This window comes from Rattus norvegicus, chromosome 10 (assembly GCF_036323735.1).
Source record: "Rattus norvegicus strain BN/NHsdMcwi chromosome 10, GRCr8, whole genome shotgun sequence".
Classification (NCBI taxonomy): domain Eukaryota; kingdom Metazoa; phylum Chordata; class Mammalia; order Rodentia; family Muridae; genus Rattus; species Rattus norvegicus.
Genome location: NC_086028.1, coordinates 39,673,278 through 39,701,209, shown reverse-complemented (window position 1 = coordinate 39,701,209; position 27,932 = coordinate 39,673,278). Strand labels below are relative to the sequence as shown.

The 27,932-nt window shown below is 47.0% G+C and overlaps 1 protein-coding gene across 9 annotated transcripts; it reads left to right on the top strand.

Moving 5' to 3' along the window:
* Positions 1–129: 129 nt before the first annotated feature.
* Ccdc69 (coiled-coil domain containing 69) lies at positions 130–27,226 on the top strand. Of its 9 annotated transcripts, XM_006246393.4 has the most exons (8): positions 486–750; positions 14,366–14,532; positions 16,180–16,264; positions 21,846–21,919; positions 24,013–24,114; positions 24,549–24,668; positions 25,706–25,803; positions 26,389–27,226. In XM_006246393.4, exons 2-8 carry the CDS (start codon positions 14,509–14,511, stop codon positions 26,468–26,470), a joined length of 585 nt encoding a protein of 194 aa, XP_006246455.1. In that variant the 5' UTR covers positions 486–750; positions 14,366–14,508; the 3' UTR covers positions 26,471–27,226. The 9 variants fall into 9 exon arrangements, 8 of the variants coding, with proteins under 8 accessions (XP_006246456.1, XP_006246457.1, XP_063125679.1 ...); XM_063269609.1 differs by lacking the exon at positions 14,366–14,532 and having other exon boundaries at positions 462–750; positions 25,706–25,788; XR_005489904.2 differs by lacking the exons at positions 14,366–14,532; positions 25,706–25,803 and adding an exon at positions 25,530–25,663 and having other exon boundaries at positions 466–750.
* Positions 27,227–27,932: the final 706 nt, after the last annotated feature.

The window sequence follows — 27,932 nt, the reverse complement described above, 5'->3', positions numbered from 1 at the left end:
GATGGAGCTCAGGTCAGATTCAGAGGCAACTGCCTTTCCCCCTGAACCTTTGGCTGGTTTTGTTTTTGAGATAAGGTCTTACTCTGTAGCCTAGGCCTGAAACTCATACTAATTGTTCCAGCCTCAGCCTCCTGAGTTCTGGGGTTATAGACACTCATCCTTAGTGCCTTCAGAGAGTAAAAGCTCTGGAACTGGGGTTGCAGGCATCTGTGAGCCACCTGATGAGGGTGCTTGGAGTTGAACCCTAGATTTCTGGAAGAGCAGAAAAAAACCCTTAACTGCTAAGATCTTTCTCCAACCCGTTTGCTTTGAGTAACAGGTTACCAAGTACCCCAGCCTGGCCTCAACGCCCCCTATATGCCTCAGACTGTCCTCGAACTTGTGATCCTTCTCCCTCCCCCTCCCCAGAACTGGGATTACAGATGTGTGCCACAACGCCTGGTTTAATTGTTTTCGTTCTTTTCCCTCTCAGCTCTTCCTCATCAGAGGGTCCTGAGAACCATCTGTGGCTCCTGGGGATCTCTCCTGCCCAGGCCTCAGGTACTTCTGGTGTGGAGCGCCGCTGGCACCTGCCCTGGCCCGGCCCCGGCTCTGCTCGGGGCCCCGCGCAGGCCCTGCTCTTCCGGCATTTAAGGCGCGCAGCCGGCGCGGCTGCAGCTCCGGGCGATTGAGAGTCACAGCCGGCAGGACGCACGAATCAGGATGGGCTGCAGGCACAGCCGGCACAGCCGCGGCAAGCGCGCGGAGAAGGTACCGGGAGCCCGCACACGGAGGTCTGCCTCGGGGGGCGCTCAGAGGGACGGCAGATGGACAACAGTCGGAGGGGGGCAGGCACGGAGACCGGGGTGCAGGGAAGGGGGGTGCTCTGTCCCCGCCCGTGTCGAGCCAACTCGGCAGCCAGCAGCCAAGTTAACACACTCAGTCCCAGATAAAACTGCAGCTGACCCTGCTGTCCCCGCGGGGAGATGACTGGTGTGTCTGTGGCAGGTGGCCTTCAGTGTAGGGGCCGTCACTGTATGGCGGAGGACGAGACTCTTAACCTTTCTGAGCCTTGAGGTAAGGTCTAAGGCCGGCAGTCTCTGAGTGGTCCACAGCCATACGGCGCCAGCATCACCTGAGACCTGTTGGAGACAAGCACCCCGGTATGCTCAACGGCTACTAGACACAGCTTGCTTCTTTAACAAGTTTCGCCTGGGATCACGGCACCCTGTAGAGCCTAGGAAGAGGGTCAGGGCTTCCTGCGGTCTCAGAACCGTGCGTGGGCTGCTCTTAGGGTAACTGGGAGGGGCCAAAGAGGGAGTCGATTTGTAGTCTCCTGCAGCTCTCTCCTCCCTTCCTGTCCCTCCCCCCAGGGCCCTGAAGCTAGGTTAGAGCCCAAGAGACTGACTCAGGTTTCTGCGCCTTGAGGTCTGAAAAGCGTCAGGAGGTCAGAGCCTGGGAACACTGAGGACAGCAGGAGGCCCAGAGAAGGGAACAGGGACCTTGGAGTTCTAGTCGTTTGTTCTGTCAGTCTCTCTACTCCTGGTGGGGATGAACAGCCCGTGAACTTAATCAGTCCCCACTGTGAAAATGATTAATTTTGCAATGAACTTAAGCTCATTAGTCTCCCTGTTATCTCTGTTTACCTGTCCCTAACTTTGTGTGTGTGTGTGTGTGTGTGTGTGTGTGTGTGTGTGTGTGTGTGTGTTTTCTCCCCCACCCCCACTTTTTGAGACAGGGTCTTGAGTAGCCCAGGCTGTCCTCAAACTTAATGTGTACCCAAAGCTGCCTTGCACTTGCCTCTCCAATGCTGTGATTACCATGCCCCATCACAGCAGGCTGGATGTTTTTGTCTAGGTTTTTTAGACAAGGTCTCAATATGTAGCCTAGGTTAGCCCCAAACTTTCAATTTTAATTAGCCTCCCCAATGTTGAAATTATAGGCCTGCCTACCATACCTGTCTTCTAGTAACTTCTTGATAGTTGCAAAGCCCTTCACTTTTGCTGCCTCAAACAGTCTAGCATGTCTGCCTTAGACCTGTGTGACTTTGCTCATAGTGTCTGTTAGCAAGGCAATGGGCTGCCTTTTGGCTAAGTTTCCACCTGTTCCTAACCCTCCTAGTTGGTGTTTTTGCTTAATTTCCAATGCAGGTGTCAAGCCATGAGCACCCAGTATATCTTCACAGCCTGCCAATACCCCTGGGAGATGGGACTCTAGAATAGAGGTTCAGGGTCACAAGAGTCAAACCACAATGATGACACTCCCTAAGTATTTTCACTTCCTCTTCTGTGTCAGGAAGGCCCTGGGAACCATATTGAGCTGTGGAATGAAGCTTCCCCCATTACAGGTGCAGACTCTAAGGCTCAGAGAGGATATGAGAGCTGAATGGTAGGATGACTGCCAGGAGAAGGATAAGGGGCTGGAGAGATGGCTTAGTGGTTGAAAGCGTTGGCTGTTCTCCCAGAGGACCCAGGTTCAATTCCCAATACCCACATGACAGCTCACAACCATCTGAAGTTTCAGTACCATGAGAGCCAACACCTTCTGGACTCTGTGCAACCAGCATGCGTGGGACATACAGACACATGCAAGCAAAACACCTATACATATAAATTTTTTAATGTGTTTCTTAATTAAAAAATATAGAAGACTTGCTGTGTATGGTGGCACACAACTTTAATCCCAGAACTCAGGAGGCCAAGGTAGGTGAGTCTTTGTGAGTTTGAGGACAGCCTGGTCTACATACCAAGTACCAGGACAGTCAGGACTACATAGAGAGCATATGTGTGTGTGTGTGTGTGTGTGTGTGTGTGTGTGTGTGTGTGTGTGTGTTTGTGTGTGTGTATGGCCATCTTACCTTCCACTTCCCACTCCGACCCCCCATGTGCATCACATGTAGTGGGTGCTTAGGAATGCAATGAAAGCCAACTGGGAGCCAGGCCAGGGTTTAGCCTGACATGCCACAGAAGAGCCTCTCTGGACTGCGAGGAAGGCTTCTTGGGTGGGGAGTTTGGCAGCAGCCCCCCCCCATAAAAGCTAAGGGCTTAAGGGAAGTCTGGGCTGCAGAAAGGCCAGGATATGAGGCTTGTGCAGAGTGAGGTGGCCAGCAGCAGTGAAGACAGCTGAGCCTTTACAAGAACCACACCCCCAGGCTTGGGACAGTATCTCTAGGTCAAGGATCCCCCTAGTACCTCTATTGCACTGACCCAAGGATCTGATGACCTCTGTGCTCTGTGGCTTGGATAACCAAACACTCTAGACCTTCCCAAGAGGCCTAGCCTGGGGCTAGGTCACTGCTCTCTCAGGACAGGACAGACTGATATCCTGGGGACAGGGGCTGGGGATGTAGCTCAGTGGGTGCTGAGCTAGGATGTAGGATCTTGGTCACTGGGAAAAGCTAAAGGGGAGTCAGATTTCCATTTCTTGTGTGGAAGTAGTTGAAAGACAGACAGACAGACAGACAGACAGAGGAAGGAAGGAAGGAAGGAAGGAAGGAAGGAAGGAAGGAAGGGAGGGAGGGAGGGAGGGAGGGAGGGTAGTGAGTTCCTCATTACTAGAGGGGTTCAAGCAGAGGCCAGATGCCATTTGAGTAAGACTAGCAGAGGTTATAGAAGCCCCACATTTACTAGTCCGTTTGGGAAATCTAATCACTGCACTTCAGTAGCAAGTTTAAAAACTTAGAAAGATAGGAAGAAACTTGGAAACTGCTTCTAAGCTCACCAGTCGGAAAGAGCCTCTGCAAAATGCAGTGGATGAAATTCTCAAAGGATTAATAAGAAAGCTTTCTCTTGTTTTGCTTTGCTTTTTAAAAAAGAAACCAACAACCCGGGTGGTAGGGGCACATGCCTTGAATCCCAGCACTCTGCACACACGACTATCAGGTCCCCAGGAGCTGTAGTTATAGAAGACTGTGAGCTGTCCAACATGAATACTGGGAACTGAACTCCAGTTCTCTGGAAAGCCAGCAAGTGCTCTTAACCACTTCGCTGTCTCTGCAACCCTAAATCCGAGACTACATTGCCTATGGCTGTCTTCTGGTGTGTATGGCTCTACAGGCTGCATTTTCCCACATGAAACAACCTGTGGAAACTTTTTTTAATGGCCGCCTAAGGTCCTGGCCATTGTCTTTCCTGTTGAGCCAGTTCGTGTGTGTGCATTGGTCGTTTGTAGCCCTCCACCTTTGACACTTATGAACTTCCTGTGTTTTCCTCCTAACCTGAGTCGCAGTGACTTTGCCCCTAGATCAGAAAGAGTTGAGTAAGCAGTGGTCCCTTGGCTGGGACTCGAAGGGATGAGACTATCGCTGGATAATTGTGTCATGCAGGGGGGGTGGGCGTCCCAGGCACATTTGACCTTTTCCCTGGGGTTGCCAAAGACATACTAGTCAGGGAGCGTGAGAAGAGCTGCCTGCCTGATCATGCCGCAGCCGTTGCTGTACCTTCTGCCCCAGCCAGCAGAGACACATCATACTAGGATGCACATGGCCCCTGCTCCAGCCATCACAGTAGCACTGGCCCTCACACGACCTCTGAGCTAATGTTTTTAACCCAGAAAATGATGCTTCATAAGTCATCTCTGGATGGATCCATGCAAGCTCCCATACACAGAGTAATCTGAAAGACTCACGAGGTTCAGCCACATTTCTGCGTTGTACAGTTAAACCTCTCAGCTTAGAATGCACCAGAAAGCTTCCTGGGAGTTAGGGCCTGGGGCTGCAGCTCATCAGAGAGAGTGCTTACTTAGAGCTGACAGGTCTCTGGGTTCCATCCCCAGGACTGCACAGAACTGGATGTGGTGATGCATGGGAGGCAAAGGTCGGTGAATCTCTGAGTTTGAGGCCAGCCTGGAGTACAGAATGAGTTCTAGAACATCCAGGGCTACACAGAGGAAACCCTATCTCGAAAAACAAACAGCCATATAAAAAAGATTTTGAGGGCAGCCTGGGCTATACTGTGTAACAACCTGACTCAGGAAAAAAAATTCCTAAGAATCATTGCCATTGAGACACACACACACACACACACACACACACACACACACACACACACACCACCTTTGGTGTTATGCCTTCTGAGCTCATACACGTCCTTAGTTTTGCTTCTTAAATTTGTGGTTGAACTTACAGGAAGTTAGAATCTCTCCCTCAGAGCCTACCCCACCCCAGCCTCATGTAAATGCACCCACATTTGCCTTGGTCTGTGGGTGTTATGCTTGAGCCTATGCTTCCTGTCAGCTCGTAGAGTCTGCAACTACAGCCTAACATGCTGTTAGTTGTACAGGAGAGCTGTTTGACCCCAACTTGTGCATCTTTGGGTGTTCGAGACTACCCCTGACATGTGTGTTCATAGATCCTACAATGAAAAGAAACCTGCAATCTGCCTGGAAAGGAGATGTCGGGGAGCCTCAAATTTACAATGGCTGAAGCTCGTGGTGAGCAGGCATGGTGGTATATGGCAATGGTCACAGCACTGGAGGAGTACTAGCGGGCAAGAAGATCAAGAATTCATCCTTACTATAAAGCAAGTTGGCGGCTAGCCTGGTCTACATGAGATACTGTCTCAAAAACAAACAAACAAACAAACAAACAAGCAAACGCTAAGCAAAGCCTACCTTAGAATCGTAGGCTCACATGCTATAACGCTGAGTGACCACCGTTCAGACTGATACCTCATGAGGATTTAGCTTTCCATCCTCAAGGTCCCATCGTCAGCACTGTGAACCGTCTTCCCAGGATGTGTGGAACACCTCTTAGGACCTGGGGTGTGGCCCACTCCTCAACTCTTTCCTTCTGGGCTCTTATGCTCTTCCCACTGTTCAGTGAGTGCGTTGGCCACTGTTATATTCCAAGAGAGTCTCACACACGGAGTCTCACTATGTCACCCCCGTTGTTCTAGAACATGAGACCCTCCTGCCTTGGCTGACACTTCCAGCTCTACTTCTCTAAGATGTGTGCTATCTGCCCATTGGAGTACCATGCCTGTCCTTTGTGCTGGCTTCTACATTTTCCAATTGCAAATGCCCTGCAAAATGATCTTCTTCGTGTTTAATAAAAGGACTTCTCCCTGTGTGCAGGGACCAGGGAGCACACTCATAGGAGGTGGCAGTTGTGCTGGCATCCTCTCCTCCTAGGGGAGGGGTTCTCAACCTGTGGGTCGTAACCCCTCTGGGCACAACCAATGTTTTCACCAGAGACACCTGAGACCATCAGAAAACACTGACATTTACATTACAATTCCTAACTGTAACAAAATTACAGTCATGAAGTGCCAACAAAAAATAATTTTATGGCTGGGGAAGGTCGCCCTGACATGAAGAACTTTAGTAAAGGGTTGCTGCTCCTGTAGATTGCTGTTTGTGTGTTCTACTCCCTCAAGAGTGCCTTGAAATCTTAGTTGGTCGGATAAGGGTAGAGCCTTTGATTGGACAATGGAAGGAGAGACAGAGGAAGAGACAGGAGAGACAAGATGGGACCAGAAGGAGATGCCGAACCAGAACCCCGTGGCCCTAGTAGCCATAAGTAACTGGGGATTTCGTAGATGGGAAATAGAGTAATGTAGGGTACATTTGCCCGATCTAGGTGTCCAGCTTAAATTTATAGCAATTGAGTTTTGTGTTCTTTGTGTGAGCATTTTGGGGTTGGAGATTTAAGGTTATAAATCTGGCTAGTTATTGTGAGTCTCTGGTGCTGTCAAGGGGAAGTGGGAGCAGCAGCTGGCTTTCTACAGGCTACCCACAGGTGATGGATGGCCTGGGAAGTGACAGGGGCTTGGCAGCAGCTCACTGTGAGAACCAGGGCAAGACCTCTGCTTGGGGCTGGCCACTGGGGGTTGGCCAGACCGCCATTACCAGTGCCTAGCTGGTTTAGCATAGACTACACTCTATAGGTTGCAGCGTTAGGAAAGTTGAGAAGCACTGCCCTGGGCATTTGTCTGTCTGTATATTCTGACCTGGGCTGCTGGGAGGCAGGGTGGTATGAAGGATTCCAGATAAGCAAGTACCTCCCCCTATCCTCTACTCCAGACATACTTCTTCTGTGATGCTTGAACATCCAGGTATGTCAAACCTCCAACCCCCTCCCTGTTCAACGCAAACACAGGACAAGATTGATGGTGGATGGGATAATAAGATGACCTCACTTGATCTCCATCTATAACATACCAAGCCCAGGAGGGCTCTTGGGTTTCCTATGGTCCAAATGTCTGCTTCCTAATTTCAGAAGCAATGGAACCATTCGTCCCAGGCTCCTGCCATGGTGCCTTTCTTGCCCAAATGGGCTGTGGCTCTGGAACTCTATCATCCCAATGTTATGTTGCTTCTTGTGTGTGTGTGTGTGTGTGTGTGTGTGTGTGTGTGTGTGTGTGTGTGTTTTTAGTTACAACAATGAGAAAAGTCACTTAAAAAATGGCTGGACTCTGGGCCTTGCACAATCTCTGCCATTGAACCATGCCCCAGCCTTGCTCAAGCCTTTAAAACCACTGTATTCATAGAACATAATTTGACCATTAAAAATAGAAATAGAGGGGCTGGAGAGATGGCTCAGTGATTGAAAGCATGCACTGCTCTTCCAAGCTCTCAACTGCCTGTAACTCCAGTTAGAGCCAGGAGATCCTTTACCCTCTTCTGGTACCCATGGATACATGCACTCACATCCACATACTAACACACACACACACACACACACACACACACACACACACACACACTTAAAAATAAAACACATTTAAAAACAAAAACAAAAATAATGTCAGAGGTGGTGGCATTTTATACCCAGCACAAGCAGGTGGATGTCTGTGAGTGAGGCAAACCTGATCTACACAGTGAGTTCCAGGCCAGCCCTAGAAAGAAAGAGAGGAAATAAGAAGAAAAGAAGGAAGAAAATTGGACTTCACAGTTCACACTTGTAATCCCAGCACTTGGGAGGTGGAGGCAGGAGGATCACGTATACAAGTTCATCGTCAGCTACCCAGCAAGTTCAAGGCCAGTCTGAGCTACTCGAGATCCCGCTTTAAAACAAAACAAAGCAAAAAGATCAAAAAACGGGTATAAAGGGCTGAAGAGATAGCTCACTGGTGAGAGCACTCTTCCAGAGAAACCAAGTTTGATTCCTAGCACTTGTCTGGTGGCTTACGACCATCTGTAACTTCAATTTCAGGGCATCCGATGCCCTGTGCTGGCCTCTTTAGGCACCAGACACTTGCATGGTGCACAGACGTCTATGCAGGCAAACACTAATATGCGCATGTTTAAAGGTTTTACATTATTTATTTTATGTATATGGGTGCTTTGCCTGCATGTATGTATGTGTATGTGTGTACATGTTTGCCTGGTGCCCAAAAAGTTGAGAAGAGGATGTTGGCTTCTCCAGGAGATGGAGTTACAAATGGTTGTGAAAAACTATGTGAATGCTAAAAATCAAACCCAGGTCCTCTGGAAGAACAGCCAGTGCTTTAAACTGCTGAGCCATCTCTCCAGCTCCTAGAAAAGAATTTTTAAAGAAAGAAACAACCTAGATGCCTCACATTAAGATTAAAAACTAGGGGTTGGGGATTTAGCTCAGTGGTAGAGCGCTTGCCTAGGAAGCGCCAAGGGCCTGGGTTCGGTCCCCAGCTCCGGGAAAAAAAAAAAAAAAAAAAAAAAGATTAAAAACTAAGTTACCCAGGATATTTTATTTAAGTCACTATAGTTACAACATTTGCAGGCCAATGAATATATAATAAAATATATGAATATATATTATATGCATAATATCTGAGAAATTAAGACATTAGAGACCATACATAATATCCTAGTTCCAAATGTGGTTATGCAGGTAGGTATATCGTATACGCTGCCATATTCCAGGCTTATCCGTGGATCACAGGATCTTACTTTTAACGTTTTTCTGTATTCTCCGTCACTCCCTCAGCAAATGCTGACTCCTGTGTTAACTGGGGAAAAAATTGCACTGTGAATTAATGCTTAAGTATGAGAAAGTGTCAGGGCCCTCAAGTGTGATGTAGTTCAGTGGCAAAGTGCCTGACAATGTACAAGGCTCTGGGCTGAATTCCCAGTGTCCCAGGAATGCAAAGGGGGGGGGTAGGGGAGGGGGGAGGAACTGACTGTGGGGAACCTGGGTGTCACTCTGCAGAGAGGGAGAATCTGAGGCAGACTGAGAGGTCTGCCACAGCTCTGCAGGGCCTGTTCCTGCCATGTTTCTCAGACACACAGCAAGAACTTCCTGAGCCTGAGGCTAGCTCTTTGGTTGACTGAGCTAGTCAGTGTAGGCGCTTTCTACTGTTCTGAGGGAACTGAGGTCTGGGAGCTCGTGTGGTAACACAGTGCTGAGTTTAGGGTTTGAACTCAGAGCTTGGTGTATCTAGAACCTCAGCCTTCATCATCGCTTAACTCTACACAGTCTTTGTCTTTGTGGATCTGCTCTGACTGGAGCATATGACTATGCCTTTTGTTCTCTCTCTCTCTCTCTCTCTCTCTCTCTCTCTCTCTCTCTCTCTTCCTTTCTTGTTTGTTTTTTGTTTTGTTTCGTTTTGTGACAGTGTCACTGTGTAGCCCTGGCTGTTCTAGCCTTGAACTCACAGAGGACATCCCCCTGCCTTTGCCTTCCGAGCGCTGGGATTAAAGGCGTGCACCACCACTGCCTGGCTTGTGGGGGTTCATTTTTAAGATTTATTTTTATAAGTGTATGTCTATAGAAGTGAATGCCACATGAGTGCAGGGAACATAGAAACCAGAAGAGAGTGTCAGATTCCCTAGTGCTAGAGTAACGGACAATTGTGAGCCACTCGATGTGGGTACTGGGAACTGAAATCTGGTCCTCCGGAAGAGCAGCAAGTACTCTTAACTGCAAGCCTCTCCCCACCTCTGAGTTCGTCCTGTTTTTGTTTCAAACTCTCCATGTAATTCATGTTGGCCTGGAACCTGCAATTCCCCTACTTTAGCCTCCTGTGTGCTGGGATTATAGGCCTGCAACACCACCCTGTCAAGGTGCAACCTAATTTGAAATGCCTCAGTTTCCTTGTTTGACATAACCAGAGCTTCACAATACTGTTTGTTTATTCTCTGTGTGCGAGTGAGTGTGAGCGTGAGAATGTGTGTGTGAGTGTGTGTGTATATATGTGTACACATGACACTCAAGTGCAGTACGGAAGACATCATATGACAATCAGTTCTCTCCTTCCATCGTGTGGGTCCTGGGAATTGGATTCAGTTGTTCGGTTTGGTAGCAAACTCCTTACCCACTAAGTCATCTCACCTGCCCTACTTTGGCTATTTTTATAAACATCTCACAATCCCTTTACCAAGAAGAAAACCTTTGGGGCTAGAGAGATGGCTCAGTGGTTAAGAGTACTGACTACTCTTCCAGAGGATGTGGGTTCAAGTTCCAGAACCTTCAAAACACTCATACATATTAAATAGATAAATAGGTAAATAAATCAATATTTTAATTAAAAATTTTTTAAGAAAGAAATGAGCCTTTGAGGCTGGTGAGAAGGTTTAGGAGGTAAAGGTGTTTGCCTCCAAAACTAATGACTCCAAGGACCCCTGGTGGAGAGAACTGACTCCCCAAAGTTGTCCTCTGTTCTCCACACATGCACTGTGGCATACACACATGTTCATGCACACACACACACACACACACACACACACACAAATAAAAATAAAAACATGTATTTTTTTTAAAAAAAGAAAGGAGCCCACACCCTTGGGGCATTTGTTTTGGGGCACACTGGCCCATCTCACTAAGAGCAGTAATGACAAGATCCAGTCATTGGTGCCGAGGGATTCAATGCTCTCCACACCCACAGCATGACTGGATTGGCTTGTTGAACTCGAGGATGAACTGCGAGAGAAAGAATCACTTCCAGACACACCACTTCTGGCCCGTTGCCTTCCTGCTAATCTGTAGTAGTTGGTTCAAGACCCTCAAGGTCTCTTAGTGGAAGCAGGGGCCTGGCATGATTTAAAGGCACAGCCACTCCATCTCCCTACCTCACTGCATGACCTATGATGACACCTACACATTTGAAGAAGGCACACAGTGAGTGTTTGGTTTGAAACCCTTTTGCCATGTGGGTATGGCCACACCAATTAATCTCTTCTGGCTGAGACAAAAGATCAGACGTTAAATACAACTACAGTTGAGCCTGGTGGCATTCACCAGTGAAGACCTGAGAGGCAGAGGCAGGAGGATCATGAGTTTCGGACCAACCTGAGCTACAAGAGACCATATCTTTTTTTTTAATGTATTTGTCTCTCATATATTATATCCAGACTGCAGTTCCCCCTCCCTCCTCTACTCCCAGTCCCTCTTTCCTCTACACCCCCCAATCTATTCCTCCTCTTCAAAAAAGGGCAGGCTCCCATAGATATAAACCAAACATGGCCTATCAAGTTTCAGTAAGAGTAGGCATCTCCCCTCATATTAAAGCTGGGTGAGGCCTTAGGAGGAACCCAGCAGGAGGAAAAGGGCTACAAAGCAGTCTTAAGAGACAAGAGACAGCCCCTGCTCCCACTGTTAGGAATCCCACAAGAAGACCAAGCTATAAAACTATAACATATGTGCAAAGGGTCAGTCCCATGCAGGCTGCCTGGTTGTCAGTTCAGTCTCTGTGAGCCCTATTGGCCCAGGTTCTATGGTTTTTTTTTTTTTGTTTTTTTTTTGTTTGTTTGTTTGTTTTTTTTTTCGGAGCTGGGGACCAAACCCAGGGCCTTGCGCTTCCTAGGCAAGCGCTCTACCACTGAGCTAAATCCCCAACCCCCGTTCTGTGGGTTTTCTTGTGTTGTCCTTGACCCCTCTGGCTCCTACAATCCTTCCTCTCCCCGAGCTCTGCCTAATGTGCGGCCGTGAGTCTCTGCATCTGTTTCCATCTGTTACTCAGTGGAGCTTCTCTGATGACAACTGGGCTAGACATCAATCTCTGAGTATGGCAGAATATTATTGTGATCATTAGGAATCAGCTCATTGACTTTTTTTTTTTTTTTGCCAGTCCTGTTTGGTTCTATCCTAGGTCTCTGGGCTATCCAGCCTCTGGGTCCTGTCCCTCCAGGCAGTGTTGGGGTAGACCCCTTCTCATGACAAGGGTCTTGAGCTAGACAAGTCATTGGCTAGCCACCCCCACAATTCGTGTGCCACCTTTATTCCGACATATTTTATAGGCGGGGCAGACTGCAGGTTGAAGCTCTTATAGCTGGAGTGGCGTCCCCAATGTATGTAAACTTCGATTCCACTGCTTAGCTTGTCAGTTTTATGCCAATACCATGTGGGATTTTTTTTTACTATAGAAATCAGGGGTGGTATTACCTTCTAGAAGTTCTTTTTATTATACGGAATTGTTTAATCGTTTTAGCTATCCTGGGTTGGTTTTTTTTTTTTTCTTTCCATATGAAGTTGAGTATTGTTTTTTTCAAGGTCTGTAGGGAAGTGTGTTGGAATTTTTATGGGGATTGCACTGAATCTGTGGGTTGCTTTTGGCAGTTTGGCCACTTTGACTATGTTAATCCTACTGATCCATGAGCATGGGAAGTCTTTCCAGCTTCTGATACCTTCTCCAATTTCTTTCTTCAAAAACTTGAAGTTCTTGTCACACAGGTCTTTCCATTGCTTGGTTAGAGTCACACTACGATTATTTTATATTGTTTGTGTCTATTGTGAAGGGTGTTGTTGCCCTGACTTCTTTCTCAGCCTGTTTCTCTTTTGTATACAGGAAGGCTGCTGATTTTTGTTGTTGTTTTTGTCAGTTCATCTCGTATCCAGCTACTTCACTGAAGGTGTTTATCAGCTAGGAGTTCCAAGTAAAATCTTTGGGGTCACTTCTGCATACTATCATATCATCTGCAAAAGCGATATTTTGACTTCCATTCCAATTTGTATCCTGCGGTCTCCTTTAGTTGCCTTATTGCTCTAGCTAGAACTTCAGGTACAGTATTAAATAGATATGGAGAGAGTGGGCAGCCTTGTCTTGTTCCTGATTTTAGTAGAATTGCTTTGAGTTTCTCTCCATTTAATGTGATGTTGGCTATTGGCTTGCTATATTTTGCCTTTATTGTGTATCCCTTTGTGTCCCTGATTTTTCCAAGACTTTGGTCATGAAGGGATGTTGGATTTTATCAAAGGCTTTTCAGCATCTAATGAGACCATATCTTAAAAAAAATGCATGGGGGCTACAGAGATGATTTGCCAGCTAACATCTGTCAGTAACTCCAGCTCCTGGGAATAAAATACCTTCTTCTGGTCCTAAGAAGCACCCGTATGCATGCAGTTTACACACACACACACACACACACACACACACACACACACACACATTCACACACATAAATAATAAAAATAAACATTCTGGGTATAAGGGCACTTGATGATCTGAGTTCAACCCCTAGGACTCACATAGTGGAGGGAGAGAACTGGCTTGTACAGGTTGACCTCTGGCCTTCACACATGTGTGAGAGAAACACATGCCCACAGTTGCTAAATAAAGTGTCCAGTGATTTTTGCGAAACACTTTTGGGGTGTAGCTCACTGGTAAAAACACTTGTCTGGCATGCCGGGAGATGTTAGGAGGGATTTTTAAGTCTATCCAGAATAGATGATACGTATGAGATCAGAGGTCCTTATGCACTGACAAAGGCTTGAAAAATTATCTAGAAATGAAGCACAAACGAAGTCTCATACAATGATCGGGCTGCGTGAATCAGGGGTCAAGGTCGAGGATCATGAGGAAAAGTGGTACAGGAAATTCAGAGTAAAGCCAACTCAAGCAGCCAGGCCCAGCAATTCCTGTTCCCTCTTCCTAGCTCATTCTCCCGCCCTTTCTCTCCCTTCTGCCTCAGTTTCCTCCCTTGCTGTGGAAGCAGTAAGGAAAAGCTTAGGCAGGTGTACATTTGTTTTCTTAACAGTATCTAGCCTGACGTCTTTAACTGTACATAGGAAATATACCCAGAATCAGTCTTCAAAGTTCTGAAGTTTTGAATCTCTGCAGATGAAGCTGCATAGTTCGAAACCGATTGTTTCATTACATTGGATGGCTTCTGTTTGTTTGTTTGTTTGTTTGTTTGTTTGTTTGTTGCTTTGAGAGGGTCTCATGTACCCTAGGCTCAAACTCACTGTGCTACCAAAGTTGACTTTGAACTTCTGGACCTCCTGTCTCTACTATCCCAGTACCGGGATTACATATCTGGCTTTAAATGGGTGGCTTTAAAAAATGTTTATTTTTGTTTTTATCTGGGGCGTTGGGCGTGGGAGAGATGCTCTCATGCTTATGGGTGCCCACGGAGGCCAGAAGAGGGCTTCCAATCCCCAGGAATTGCCAAGCAGATGCTAGAAATTGAACTCAGGTTCTCTGGAAGAGCAGTCAGTGCTCTTAACCACTGAGCCATCTCCCTAACTTCCCAGGGTAGCTTTTTGAAAGAATTGTGGGAGCCAATGAGAAAACACAGTGTGTGAAGATTCTGCTGCCAAGGCTGAAGACCTGAGTTTGGTTCCCAGAGGCCAAGGGATAAGGGAAGAAAAGCCATTCCACAAGCTATTTGATTCCTATGTGCACACTCATACGTACACAGGTGCGCACAAATAAATTAAAGTGATTTTATTTTAACGATGTTTTATTTGTGTATGGGAAGGGGTGCATGCTGCACTGCACATGTGAAATCAGACCACGACCTGCAAGAGTCAGGCTTCTCCTTCCTCCATGTGTGGGTCCCGGGGCCAAACTCGGGTTGTCAGGTTTAGAGGCAGGAGACTGTAACCATGGAACCATCTTATAGCCCAGTGAATGATATTTTAAAGTCTAAAGTAAGGGGCTGGGGAAAGGACTCGACAGATAAGGCATCTGCCACGCAATCGTGAGGACCTGAGTTCAGAAACCACATAAGGACAGACTTGGTGGCACACATCTGTCATCTCACCACTCCTATAGTGAGATGAGAGACGACAGGAGAAATTCTGGGATCTTACGGGCCAGCCAGCTTGGAGGATGCAGCAGAGATAAGATAAGACCCTGTCTCAAACCAGGTGGCAGGTGAGGGCTGGCACCTCTGACCTTCACATAACCCGTACACACCAAAAAAAAAAAATAATACTAATAAGATTTATTTTCACACGCGTGCTCCCATGCACGTGCATGAACGCACGACTGTCTGTAGAGGCAAGAAGAGGGGATCAGATCCCCTGCAGTGGAGATACAGGAGGATTTGAGCTACCAGGGTTGGGTGTTGGGTGCTGGGAATAGAACTCAGGACCTCTGGAAGAGCAGGGAGGACTCTTAGCCACTGAGCCATCTTTCCAGTCCCATGAAGACTCTTAAAAGAATGTCTTTTGGGCTCTGTTGGTTTAGGCAAACACATCTCAGGGAACTGTACACAAGGAGAGAGTGTTGCCTCAGATAGCGCCAGGAAGGCAGGGACTCATGACCTGCAGAATGCATCAAAATATTGTTTGCTTAGATGAACTTACCAGAAGCTCGCTTCTTCTACAATGGTGAGTCAGATGTGCGCCTCTCTAGGACTGCAGTGTGTTTTGATAACATAACTGTCCTGATGTTGCTGGTCCCACCACCGACCTACAGAATCCTTAACTGTGGACTCTCTTGTATGACGGAGCACTAGTGCTGGAGGGGAATGGAGCTCCCCCTGAACACACAGGCTCTTCTGGGACAGTTGTGATAAACTCTATCATCTGACTCTCGCCCTTCTCAGAGTGCAGTGGATCTGCCACACGTCTCAGTTGTGAGACAGTGAGACTAGCTGCAAGTGGTCAGCCTGGAGAGACGGTGCCACTATTCTCCAATCTCTGTAGGCACTCCAGGGACCTGACTCGTGGGACCCCAGATGAGGGACTTGAGAACAAGAGGCAGAAGTGACTTGTAACTTTTAGAACTTGAAGCAGCATGAAAAACAGGGTGCTTCACGTAGACCCGCAGAGGCCAGTCTTGCCCTGTGGAAGAAACATCAGCAATACAAGACTCCTAGGACCTTTCTACCTAGGCAGTCTTCTGGTAACTTCTCTGCACCTTAGGATGACAGGACCTCTTAGGCTTGCTATGTCTCAGATGGCTTCTGCCCTGCCTCACCGTCTTTCCCCTCAGTCATAGAGGAGGTGGGGTACTAATCACCCAGTTCCAAGGAGCCCCAGGCTGTATGTAGTGGGCTGTTGAGAGACGGTGTGCTTTAGCCCGTCCGATCTCAAGCCTGACCTACTCTTCACTCTAGGTGGAAGAGACACAGACAGAACTTCTGGAGACACTGGACAAAGAGGGAAGGATCCTGGAAGGAAGGCATGAGGAGACTGGGCAAGGTGAGAAGTGGAGAGGCCCCGGCAGCTCCTTTCGGATTCAGAGGGGGTGATGGAATTTTCCTTGGGATGTGCCTTTGACATTCTGTCACCATGCCTTGCTTTCCTTTATTTGAGCATCCTCCCCCTCACACCCATTCTTCTTTCCTTTTAAAAGCATCTTGAGGAAGTCTACCCACCTTACGTGGGGCATACCAGCATACATCGATAATCCCAGGAGCTGGGAAATGGTAGCAACAGGAGAGTCAGGAACTCAAGGCAAATCTATTTTACACACAAAGCGCAGGTCAGTTTAGGCTACCCCAAACCATGTCTCAAAAAGGGAAGGGATCAGGATCTAGAAAACCTATACAAATGTTCACTTTCTTACAACCACCTTCAGTTCATACAATGATGGTACCTAAAAGTTATGTCTAGGATGAGGCTGGGAAGGCAGTTCAGTGGGTAAAATGTGTGTAGCACAAGTGCCAGGACTGGAGTTCAGATCCCCAGAACCCATGTAAAGATGGGCCACAGTGTGTGCGTCCATTCTGCTCTCATATGGTGAGATGGGGGCGGAGACAAGAGAATCCCCAGAATCTCACTGGCCAGCTAACCTACTGTATGCAGTGGCACACAAGGTCAGCATCTGGTTAGTCTCTGACCTCTGCGTGTGTCTGTGCTCAACACATACACATATACATGCACACACTACACTCACCATGTACACACACAAACATAAACGAAATTATGTCTAGGATAGTCAGGCATGGCTCATGACCATGTGATTCCATTACACACGAGGCTAAAGGTAAGAGGCCAGTGAAGTTTGAAGCCAGTCTGGGCAACATGGTGAGTTACAAGCCAACTGAGAGACACAGCAAAAACTGGTCTTTAAAACAATGAAGCAAAACCTGGAGTGATGGCTCAGCAGTTGATACTGTATCTTACTCTCCCAGAGGACCTGAGTACCCACATCTGTAAGTTTACAACCACCTGTAACTCCAATTCTGAGGGCCCTCTTGTGGCTTCCACAGGTATTGCAGTTATATACATAAACCCACACACAGACAGACAGATGGACGGACGGACACACACACACACACACACACACACATACACACACACATACACACACAGACACTAAAAACTAAGGGTTTTTTTAATTAAATAGAGTTTTTGTCACATTAATAGTTTTTAAATAACTTACAATTAAAATGACCAAGTTCATGTATACTTATTTTTCCAGATTGGCAAAACACACATACAACATTGGTATGTGTGACACTGGTGACATTAAGCACACTTACAATCCACTAAGTGCATTGCAAATGCAATCATTACTACTACTACTCAGTTCAAGAACATTCTCCTCCTCACCCCAAAAAGAAACACCCAGCAGTAGTCACTCCTCATCTTCCCACCAGCCTTTGGCAACTGCTAACCTGTTCTCTGATTTCATGGCATCAGACTCATATAAATGACATTAGACAGCCTAGCTTACTTCACCCAACAAGATGCTTTCATGTTACAACATACATCTGGACTTCATTTCTTTTTTATGGCTGACTAATACTCCACTGAATGGATGTACCATACTTTACTTATTCATCATAGATATTCAAGCTGTCTTTACCTCCAGCCACTATGAATGGTACCACTAGCTCAAGTACTTACTTCAACGGGTGTTTTTTTAATTTCATCTCTCTTTACATGTAGAAGGAAAATGTGATATTTCTATACTTAACCTTCAGAGAAACTCCCAAACTATTTTCCCATAGCAGCTATCCTACTTCATGCTCTTCCCAGTAAGGTGTAAAGGTCCCAGTGGCTCCCCAGCCTTGTGAATGTGTATTGTTTGCCCATTTCTGTCATCACTGTGGTGAGCACAAAGTGGCATCTCATTATGCGTGTCTTGTTTGGTTTGGTTTTCTTGTTCGTTTGCTATTGTTTGAGACATTAATCTCACTGTGTAACCCTGGCTGGCCTGGAACTTACTAATTGCCCAGCCTGACTTGCAGCTTGCAATGATTCTCCTGCCTCAGCCTCCTGAGTGTTGGAATTAAAGGCATGTGCTACCACACCCAGCCAATGTGTTTGCTTTTAAGACTGGATATCACTAAGCCAACCAGCCTAGTTTCAGCCTCCTAAGTATTGGAGTGACAGAAGCATAACACCATGCCTAGTTTATTGAACTTTTGATCTGCATTTCTATAACTACTAATTGGTTGACATATTTTTGTATACTGTTAGCATTTATATAGATACTTTAGGAAAGTTATGTATGTTTTAACAGCATTAAAATTGACATTGAAAATATACAGAATAATAATTCCAGAATTATTATTTTTGTTTTTTTTTCAAGACAAGGTCTTGCTATGTAGCTCTGGCTACATAGTAACTGGAAACATTGTAACTAGGACAGAAGTCTAAACAAGTCCTAGAACTCACTATGTAGACCAGGCTAGCCTTGAACTGGCAGAGATCTGCCTGCCACATACCTGGCTCCAAATTGCTTCCTTTGTAAACTTTCGTGGTCATACAGCATCCGTGTATAAATTTTATATCTTGTTCTTTAAAATATTTGTGTATATGTATGTGTGTAGACCCATGTGCATGCAGTACCCTCAGAGGCAAAAAGAGGGCATCAGATTCCCTGCAGCTGGAATTACAGAAGATTGTGACTTGTGCTCACTGAACTCTGGTCCTCTGTAAGAGCAGCAGATGCTCTTGACCCTGAGCCTCCCTCTAGCCCTTGTTTTTTTTCATTTAACAATGTAGCAAGCATGTTACCAAGAATAGCTACAAAAATGAAGGCTACCATAATCCAGCACTCAGGAAGCTGAAGCCGAAGGATGACAGGGAAATTAAAGCCAGCATGGCTACAAGGTAAGGCCATGTCTGATGGGAAAAGCAAGTTTAGACAATAACCCCTGTGTGTTTGCTCAGTTCAGGAAGTCTAGAAATCTAGATTTGGTTCTTAAAAGTGGACCTTTTCATGAAGATTTGCTTCCCCTTTGGCATTCAATCCTTCTTCCCAGAAACATAGTAACTAGGACAGAGGTCTGAACAAGTTTCAAACCCTTGAAACATTGTAATATTGCCACAGAATGTTTGGCAATAGAATTTGAACCCCTGGAGGGCAGCTGAACATTAAGTTCAGCATCTGGTCAGTGTCTAAGATCCACCTTCTCTACCTACATGGGAAAATCTGTGGACACTGGTTTAATAATATTTAGTACAATAAATATACAGATGCCAAGTGACCCACTATGAAACCAGGAGCATGCCAATTTAATCTTCCTGGTAGTCAGAATTTCGTCCTATTTTTCTGCTTTCTTTCCCCCCCCCATAAAGTAGTGTGTGTGTGTGTGTGTGTGTGTGTGTGTGTGTGTGTGTAGGTGAGTGCATACCACAGCACATGTGTTACGTGGAGGTCCGAGGACTCCTTGTGGGAGTCAGTTCTTGGGTCTTGGGTATCAAACTAAGATCATCATAGGGAGGCCTTACTTAACCCAAGCAATGGCATTTTTTGTTGCTGTTGGTTGGTATCATTGTTTGAGGTGGATCTCACTGTGTAGCCTTAGCTGACCTGGAACTTCTATGTAAACCAGGCTAGCCTCAAACTCCTTGAGAACCTCCTGACTTACCCTCCTAAGCACTGGGATAAAAGATGGGTGTTACTACCTGGTTTTGGTTTTTTTTGTTTGGTTGATTGGTTGGGTTAGGTTTGGGTTCGTTTGGGGTCTGTTTCATTTTGTTTTGTTTTTTTGAGACAAGGTTTCTGTCTTAGTTTGGGTTTTACTGCTGTGAACAGACACCATCACCAAGGCAAGTCTTATAAATGACAACATTTAATTGGGGCTAGCTCACAGGTTCAAAGGTTCAGTCCGTTATCACCAAGGTGAAAGTGTAGCAGCATCCAGGCAGGCACGGTGCAGGCTGTGCTAAGAATTCTCCATCTTCATCCGAATGAAGCCAGGAACAGACTGGGCATCCTCAGGCAGCTCGGAGGAGGGTCTCCAAACCCACCCCCACAGTGACACACCTACTCCAACAAGGCCCCACCTTCTAATAATGCCACTCCCTTGGCTAAACATATGCAAACCATTACAGTCTCTACAACCTAGGCTAGCTTTGAACTTCTGGTGATCCCCCTATCTCAGCCTTCCAACTACTGGGATTATAGGTATGAGCCACCGTATCTGGCTATGAGCTCTCTCTCCTATGATGCGGCTCTCTATGGCCCAGGCCTTGGGCTGTAATTAATTCCCTCTTCCCATCACCTCTGTTACATTTCACTGCCTGGTCATTGATTGGCTATTTCTGAACGATCAGTCAGATTAAGATGGGGTCCCAATGGGGTCTGTGGGAAAGGGGAGTGGTAAGTCTTAACCAGACCCATTGTGGGATGGGCTGATCTCCAGCACTCTGTGCTGCCTACCTGAGAAGACCCAGTCTCTTTCCCCTGGATCCTGCCCTTACAGACAACCAGGTAGAACTTCTTCGTCCCACTTCACAGCTGAGGGTAATGACTTTGAGTCACTTGCTATCATCCTCTAACAGTCTCTCCGTCTTGAAGAAGAGGAGGCAGAACTTTGGGGATTCCTGCCACAGGTGCTCTGTCCTTTTTGTGATTCCATGACCCAGCCTCAAGTGTACACCTTTCCCCTGGCCTGCTGCAGCAGGATGCCATTATGCCTGCTACAGGGTCTTTGCACCTGAGCTTCAGGAGTATAGTGCCCTCCTGCTCTGGTGGGGATCACTCTCTCCCAGGAGGAGATGTTTCTGTTTCCCAGGGATTTGTTAAGCACTACAAATGTTTTCTCTATCTCCGGTCCTGCGTTCTTTCCATAGCTGGGATGAAATGCTTTCACCAGGAGCAGATTGGAGAGAAAGGGGTTTATATTGGCTTAAATTTCTAGGTCACACTCCCATCATTGAGAGAAGTCAGGCAGGAACTCAAGGCAGGAACCTGGAGACAGGATCTCTGGAAAAATGCTGATTGCTAGCCTGCTCACTGGCCCTCACTTACCTGTGCTTAGCTAATTTCTTACCACCTGCCCTACCACAGTGGGCTGAACCCTCCCACATCGATTGGAAGTCAGTGCTCTGCAGATTTACTCACAAGCCAATGTGATCCTGCCAATTCCTCATTTGAGGCTCTCTCTCTCTCTCTCTCTCTCTCTCTCTCTCTCTCTCTCTCTCTTAAAGATTTATTTATTTTATATAAGCACACTGTCACCGTCCTCAGCTACACCAGAAGAGGGCATCTGATCCCATTACAGATGGTTGTGAGCCACCATGTGGTTGCTGGGAATTGAACTCAGGACCTCTAGAAGAGCAGTCAGTGCTCTTAACTGCTGAGCTCTCTTTCCAGCCCCAGGTTCCCCCTTCTTAAGTGGCTCTGGACTGTATCCAGTTGACAATAAACTCTAGCCAGCACAGCTCATGAGCCAGCGTGGGAAAGAGAAAGATGAAGAAGACGATTGCTCAGCTCCTGGGTCCTGTGAGCCCTCTGTGATCATCAGAACCTTCTATACTAGAAGAACTAGGCAGAGGCTTTGGGGGAAAGTGAGTTTATAGAGCTCTCCTTTCTTCACAGTCCAGCAGACATCGAATGCACAGGAGAAAGATGCTCTTAGTGACTGCGTCCTAGAGGCCAAAGCCTCATTGCAGGTGAGAAGGGTCTGGCCATTTGGGTGTGGGAGATGGAGAAATGACAAGGAAGCCATGTATGCCACACACACACACACACCCCAAGTAACCAAAAATGATGCCTAGATTATAGGGAACTGAAGCACTTGCTTTCCATGTGTCCTGGCCCTTTGATGTGATGACCAGATAGTTGGTTAAGGGGCCTTGGCTTGCAAGTAAGATTGGCCTCCTTCTCTGTGGTGGTTATCTGCTTTGGGTGTTTTGGGGGAGGGGTTACTAATTAATTTTATCATTATGTCATTTTATGTTTATGTTTTTGTCTGTAAGTATGTCCATGCATCACTTGTCTGTCTGGAAAGAGCTATAGGCAGCCATCATGTGAGTGCCGGGAACTGAACTGAGGTCCTCTGGAAGAGAAGGCGGTGTTGAGCCATATCTCCAACCCATCAGCTTTCTTCTTAATTGTCAACTTGACATAACCTAGAATAGCGTGGGAAGGAAGTCTTTTTTTTTTTTAATTTATTTATTTATTATATATAAGTACACTGTAGCTGTCTTCAGATACACCAGAAGAGGGCATCAGATCTCTTTACAGATGGTTGTGAGCCACCATGTGGTTGCTGGGAATTGAACTCATGACCTCTGGAAGAGCGGTCGGACGCTCTTAACCGCTGAGCCATCTCTCCAGCCCGGGAAGGAAGTCTTAATGAGTAATTGTCTGCACTGACAATTGTCCTGTCGGGTATTGTCTCAATTAAGCTAACTGGGAAGACCAGCCTGTTGTGGACAACACCCAACCCCCAGGGAATTCAGAGGGGTCCAGAACTATGCCAGGGTGGGGAGGTCACACTGAGCACAACCAAGCAAGCAAGTGACCAAGTATACACTCATTTCTCTGTGTGTCCATTTATTTACTGTGATTGTGGTGTGGCTGTTTAAAGTTCCTGCCTGTGGGGAGGTTGGCTTCCCCACAATGATGGACAGGACTCCAGCTGAAATGAGTCCTCTTTTGCCCCTGAGTTGCTTTGTGTTGGGGTGTTTTATCCCATAGCAACAGAGAGGGAAGTAGAGCACTTTCCAAGGACTGTCAGGAGGATTTTGGAGATGGCACGGACTGAAGGCATTTTGAGACTTCCCAGAGGGGTGAAGTCTACCTGGAAGATGCTTGGGATGCTTCAGTGAGGAATCACAGAAAGAAAGTCCTAAGCAGTATCAAGCGACTTGCTCAAAAGCATGGAGGAAGGGGAAGAAACAAGTTGTCTAAGGAAGGCCAGGAGGCCAGGGGTGTGGAAGGGGGGAGTGTGTGTGGCAAGGGCCATATGGTAGGACTGAGCCTGGGAGCATAGGAAGAGGTAGGACTCTGCCACAAGGAGAATGGCTGAGGAGATCTCTGTCAGAGGAAAGGCATAGAGAGAGAGCATGCCCTGAGATTGGGGTAGGGTGTGATGCTGAGCCACTGCATAGACAAGTAGAGCTTGACATGACTGGGCTTTGGATATAAGTTGACATTGGTCACCCCAAGAGTTTAGGGATCAGTATTAGTTAGAGTTAACTTTTCTTACTACTCCAATTAAATACCTAACCAAAAGCACCTTTAGGAAGGAAGTGTTCATGTTGGCTCATGGTTTGAGTAATTTCATTATGGTGGGAAGATGTGGCAGCTGGTCGAGTTGCACCCAGCAGAGAGTGACAAACACTGGTGCACAGCTTGCTCTGCCCTCTTTATTCAGTCCTTGATGCTGGCCCATGGCATGGTGCCACTCAGATTCAAAAAAAAAAAAAAATTAAAAAGTGGTTCTTCCATCTCAGTTAACCTGATCTAGAAACATTCTTAAAGGCATGCCCAGAGGTTTGTCTCTTGTTGACTCTAGATCTTGTAAAGTCATCAATCAGTATCAACCATCACATGTGCCATTAAAAGCTCTACAGTGAGAGGTGGTCCAGGAGTGTTTCAAGACTTAGATGCAATGGATTCAGCCTGCTCTGCTGTGCAGTATATGGTGTAGGCCAGAATCACAATGAAGAATTTTAGCCCTCCTGTTTTTTACTGGTATAGTAAGAATTACCTTGACAGGCCAGACTCTTTGCTATCTCCCTCCTGCTCCCTTCCCCAGAACACGTGTGCAATTCATGTCCCACCACAAGAGGCCAGACAAGCCAAGATGAACAAGGTGGACGGGTCCATCCTTAGCCGACTCTATAGAAACCACATCCAGGTAGGTATAGAACACTGGCAGACCTTTATTCTTGATGCTATGGGAAGGTCATGGGCAGGCACAACCCTAGAGGGCAAGCCTCAAACCTGACAACTTCCCTTTCGCAAGAGCCCAGAAGCATGAGGTTCCTCAATTCACACTAAGAGAGGCAGACAGATGGTAGAGCACACAGCTCTATATAGGGTCCAGAGAGAACTTGGGGCAACTAGCCAACCTGACACAGGGGGGTAGCATGTCAGCCTCCCAAACTACAGCTGTGTGCCCACCAGGCACATGCCTCAGAGAGTGTCCCTGGGAGGAGATCCGAGAAATAAATGCAGCATGACCATGAAATCACACAAGACCAATGCAGTGAGCTTCTGGGAGGTTGGGGAACAGAGAGGACCCAGGTCACTCCACACTGATTGATGGGGCCCTTTGGTGTCCTTCTCTAGGATTATGGGAGCCCTGGCCCGTTCTGGGAGCAAGAGCTGGAGAGTCTGCACCATGTTATTGAGATGAAGAATGAGCGAATTCATGAGCTCGAGAAGCAGCTCTTCCTCCTGGAGATGCTGGTCAGTGCTGGGGCCCCCCACCCCACCCCCATCCCTCATCCCTCCCCTGCCAGCTTGGCTCTGCCACTCCTGAAGGAGTCAGTCACCTGACTCCTGTCATTTCTTGGGCCCTCAGGTTGCTGCAACTAGAGCAGTACTGGGCGCCAGCAGCCTAGCTCCTCAGGAAGGGTGGCAGCCATCACACTGCAGGCAGAGGCTAAGAAAGGAGGTGAGGCCCACAGGCCAGGCAGACAAAGAGGCTAGACTTAGTAACGGTGAACTGGGGAGCTAGGGTTCCATTTGAAGACCCAGAAATGAGGTCTCAGAACCCTGGGCCAGCATTACTCTTAGGATCTGTCAAATGTGGATTTGGTTTGTTTGGGTTTTTATTTAGTTGGTTGGTAGATAGATAGATAGGTAGGTAGATAGATAGATAGATAGATAGATAGATAGATAGATAGATAGATAGATAGATAGATAGATTGATAGATTGATAGATTGATTGATAGACTTTGTGTATGTATGAGTGGGTGTGTGTTTGCCATGGCATACATGTAGAGGAAGTCAGATGACAACTTGCAGGAGTAACTTTTCTCCTTTCACCATGCTAGTTGCTGGGATTGAACTCAGATTGTCCAGCTTGGCAAGAAACACCCTTTGTCCCCAGCCACCTCTTTTTAAAACCCTTTTTAAAGAATTATTTAAGGTTTATTTTTATTTTGTGTGTGTGAACACTTTGCCCACATGTATGTCTGTGCGCCACATGAACCCGGGGTCCTCTTCATGAGTAGCCAGCATTCTTAGCCACTGAGCCATCTCTCCAGGTCTGATTGAGCCATCTCACCAGCCCTGGTTTTTTTTTTTGCTTTTAACCCTCTACAGTAGCAAAAGCCAAGTGGACAGTCCATCTTAACTCTGACCTTGTTTCCAGTTGGCTTCTTGCTCCATAAAGTGGAATGCTCATCTGGAATGAATCAGTGTCCAGGGGAGAGGTGGTAACGCCCACTGTGCCGAGAGTGAGTGAGCCACTCCATTCCAAGCTCCTTGGTTTGTTACAGAAAGAAAAAAATCTGATCTTAGCGCTGAAAAACACCACCCTGCAGCAGGAGGTTGAGGACCTACAATTCCAAGCTAGGAACAGGTTGGCCATGTCAAGGTAGCTGTCTGCCTTCCTCCCATCCCATTCCTTTGGCCAAAACTTCCAGCTGGGAGGGACCTGGTAGAGTCTGGGGGCTGGATCGACAAGTGGCCCCAGGACCTGTCTTGGGAACGTGACTCCTCTTTCCTTGGGAGTCGGGAAGCCCAGTGTTTCAACATGAGAAACAGGAAACAGGAAACAGTCTACCTAAGCAGGCATGCGCGGAACAAATCGGTCCTGAGGATTTGTAAGTTGATTATCCCGTGTCATGGGCTGTTGAATGCGTGACATATTTTCTGGTGGAATCCTCCTCTGGATGCCCATTTGCTAGTGAAGAAACCGAAACTCCGTGCCACCCAAGGTGACCCAGCTAGGCAGGGAGGCTCAACCTGGAGCCACCCAGAGCTCTGACCTGTGAGGAGTTGACACTTGAACCACAGAGAAAATCACCCCTCACATACAGACAGGCAGCTGGGGTTGGGGGAAACACCTTGGAGAGAGAGAGATGATGATGACTCCCCCTCAGGAAGGCTTCCTGAGGGAACCGGTTAGTTCAAGTAATAGTTGCTCCATCAGGCAACCCTTGCTCTGTCTGTACCACAGGCAGCTCCGGAAAGACCTACTTCAGGACCTCGAAAAGGAGTCACAGAATGGCCACTGCTGCAACAGACGGAGAAGCCACTGAATATCTGAGTACTAGAGGCCAGCACCTCCTCCATCTTACCTCGCCCTCTGATACACTTCAAAGGCCTCTGCCCTCAGTGTAAAGGAAGGAGCAGGGACTGGGCCTACCATGGTTCTGAGACTCACTGCTCCCTCCAAAGACTCTGTGGAAAAGAGAGCAAAAGCCACTCCATTCTTCTCCCAGGATGGATGAGGTGGGGGGTGGGGGTGGGGAGAGCTCCTACAAAGCTGGTGGGGAAGCTTGGGGCACCAAGACCACCCCTCAAAGTGCCTTTCCTTAGTCGGCCCAGGGAACAAGCAGGTAGTTATCTCCGTCCCTTTGCTCTGTCCTCATGAGAGCATTCAAGACGTCTCCCATGGCAGCTGGAGCCATTTGTACCATGGGACAAAGAGGGGCAGTCCCAATCCCAGACCATCACCTTTGCTGACAAATCACCAACCTATCAAGTTCTTAGTGCCACACCCATAACTCTGACTCAGAGAAAAAACGGTAAAAGACACAATCCAAGAAAAAGGAACACAGTATTGTTTTTAATGAGAGGGGTCTTAACACATAGCCTAATCTTGAACTCAAAGTCACTCTGCCTCAGCCTCCTGAGTGCTGGGAACATGGGCATGTACTACCACACCCATAAGGGGTTGAATCTGCTATAGAGCTAAGCACTGTTACTATATTTAAGTATATTTATCTAAGGTTTTAATGTGAAAATTAATTTTTTTTTGTTAAAATAAAACTCTATTTTTCATGTCCTTTTCAGTGAGGGTATATTTCATTCTCTGTTGTCTTGGTTACTTTCCCCTTGCTGTAATAAAACGCTCTGATAAAAACAGTGTAAGGGAAGAGGGGCTTGTTTCAGCTTGGGGTTCTCCAGGGATAGAGTTCATCAAGGTGGCAGGAACATGAGGCCTCCTAGTCACATGACATCAGCAATCAGGAAGTCAAGGACAAGGCTATTAAGCCTCAGGGCCCACCCCCATCAACATACTTCCTTCTGCAAGGAAGTAGCCTAAAGATTCCTAAGCTTTCTTAAACAGCGCCACCAGCTGGGGACCGTGTGTTTAACACATGTGATCTATGGGGGGCATGTCCTATTCAAACTACCTATGTCAAGACATGCTAGTCCTCTTCTGTGGTATGTTCTTAGAAGGTATGTCTTACAGTTTCCTCAGTGTAGGGCAGTGGTTCACAACATGTGGGTTGAGACCCCTTTGCGGCAGTCACACATCAGATATCCTGCATATCAGATATTTACATTACAATTTATAACAGCAAAATTACAGTTATGAAGTAGCAACAAAATGATTTTATGGCTGGAGGTCACTGCCACATGAGGAACTGTATTAAAGGGTCACAGCACTAGGAAGGTTGAGAATCACTGGTGTAGGGTTGGGGATTTAGCTCAGTGGTAGAGCGCTTGCCTAGGAAGCGCAAGGCCCTGGGTTCGGTCCCCAGCTCCGAAAAA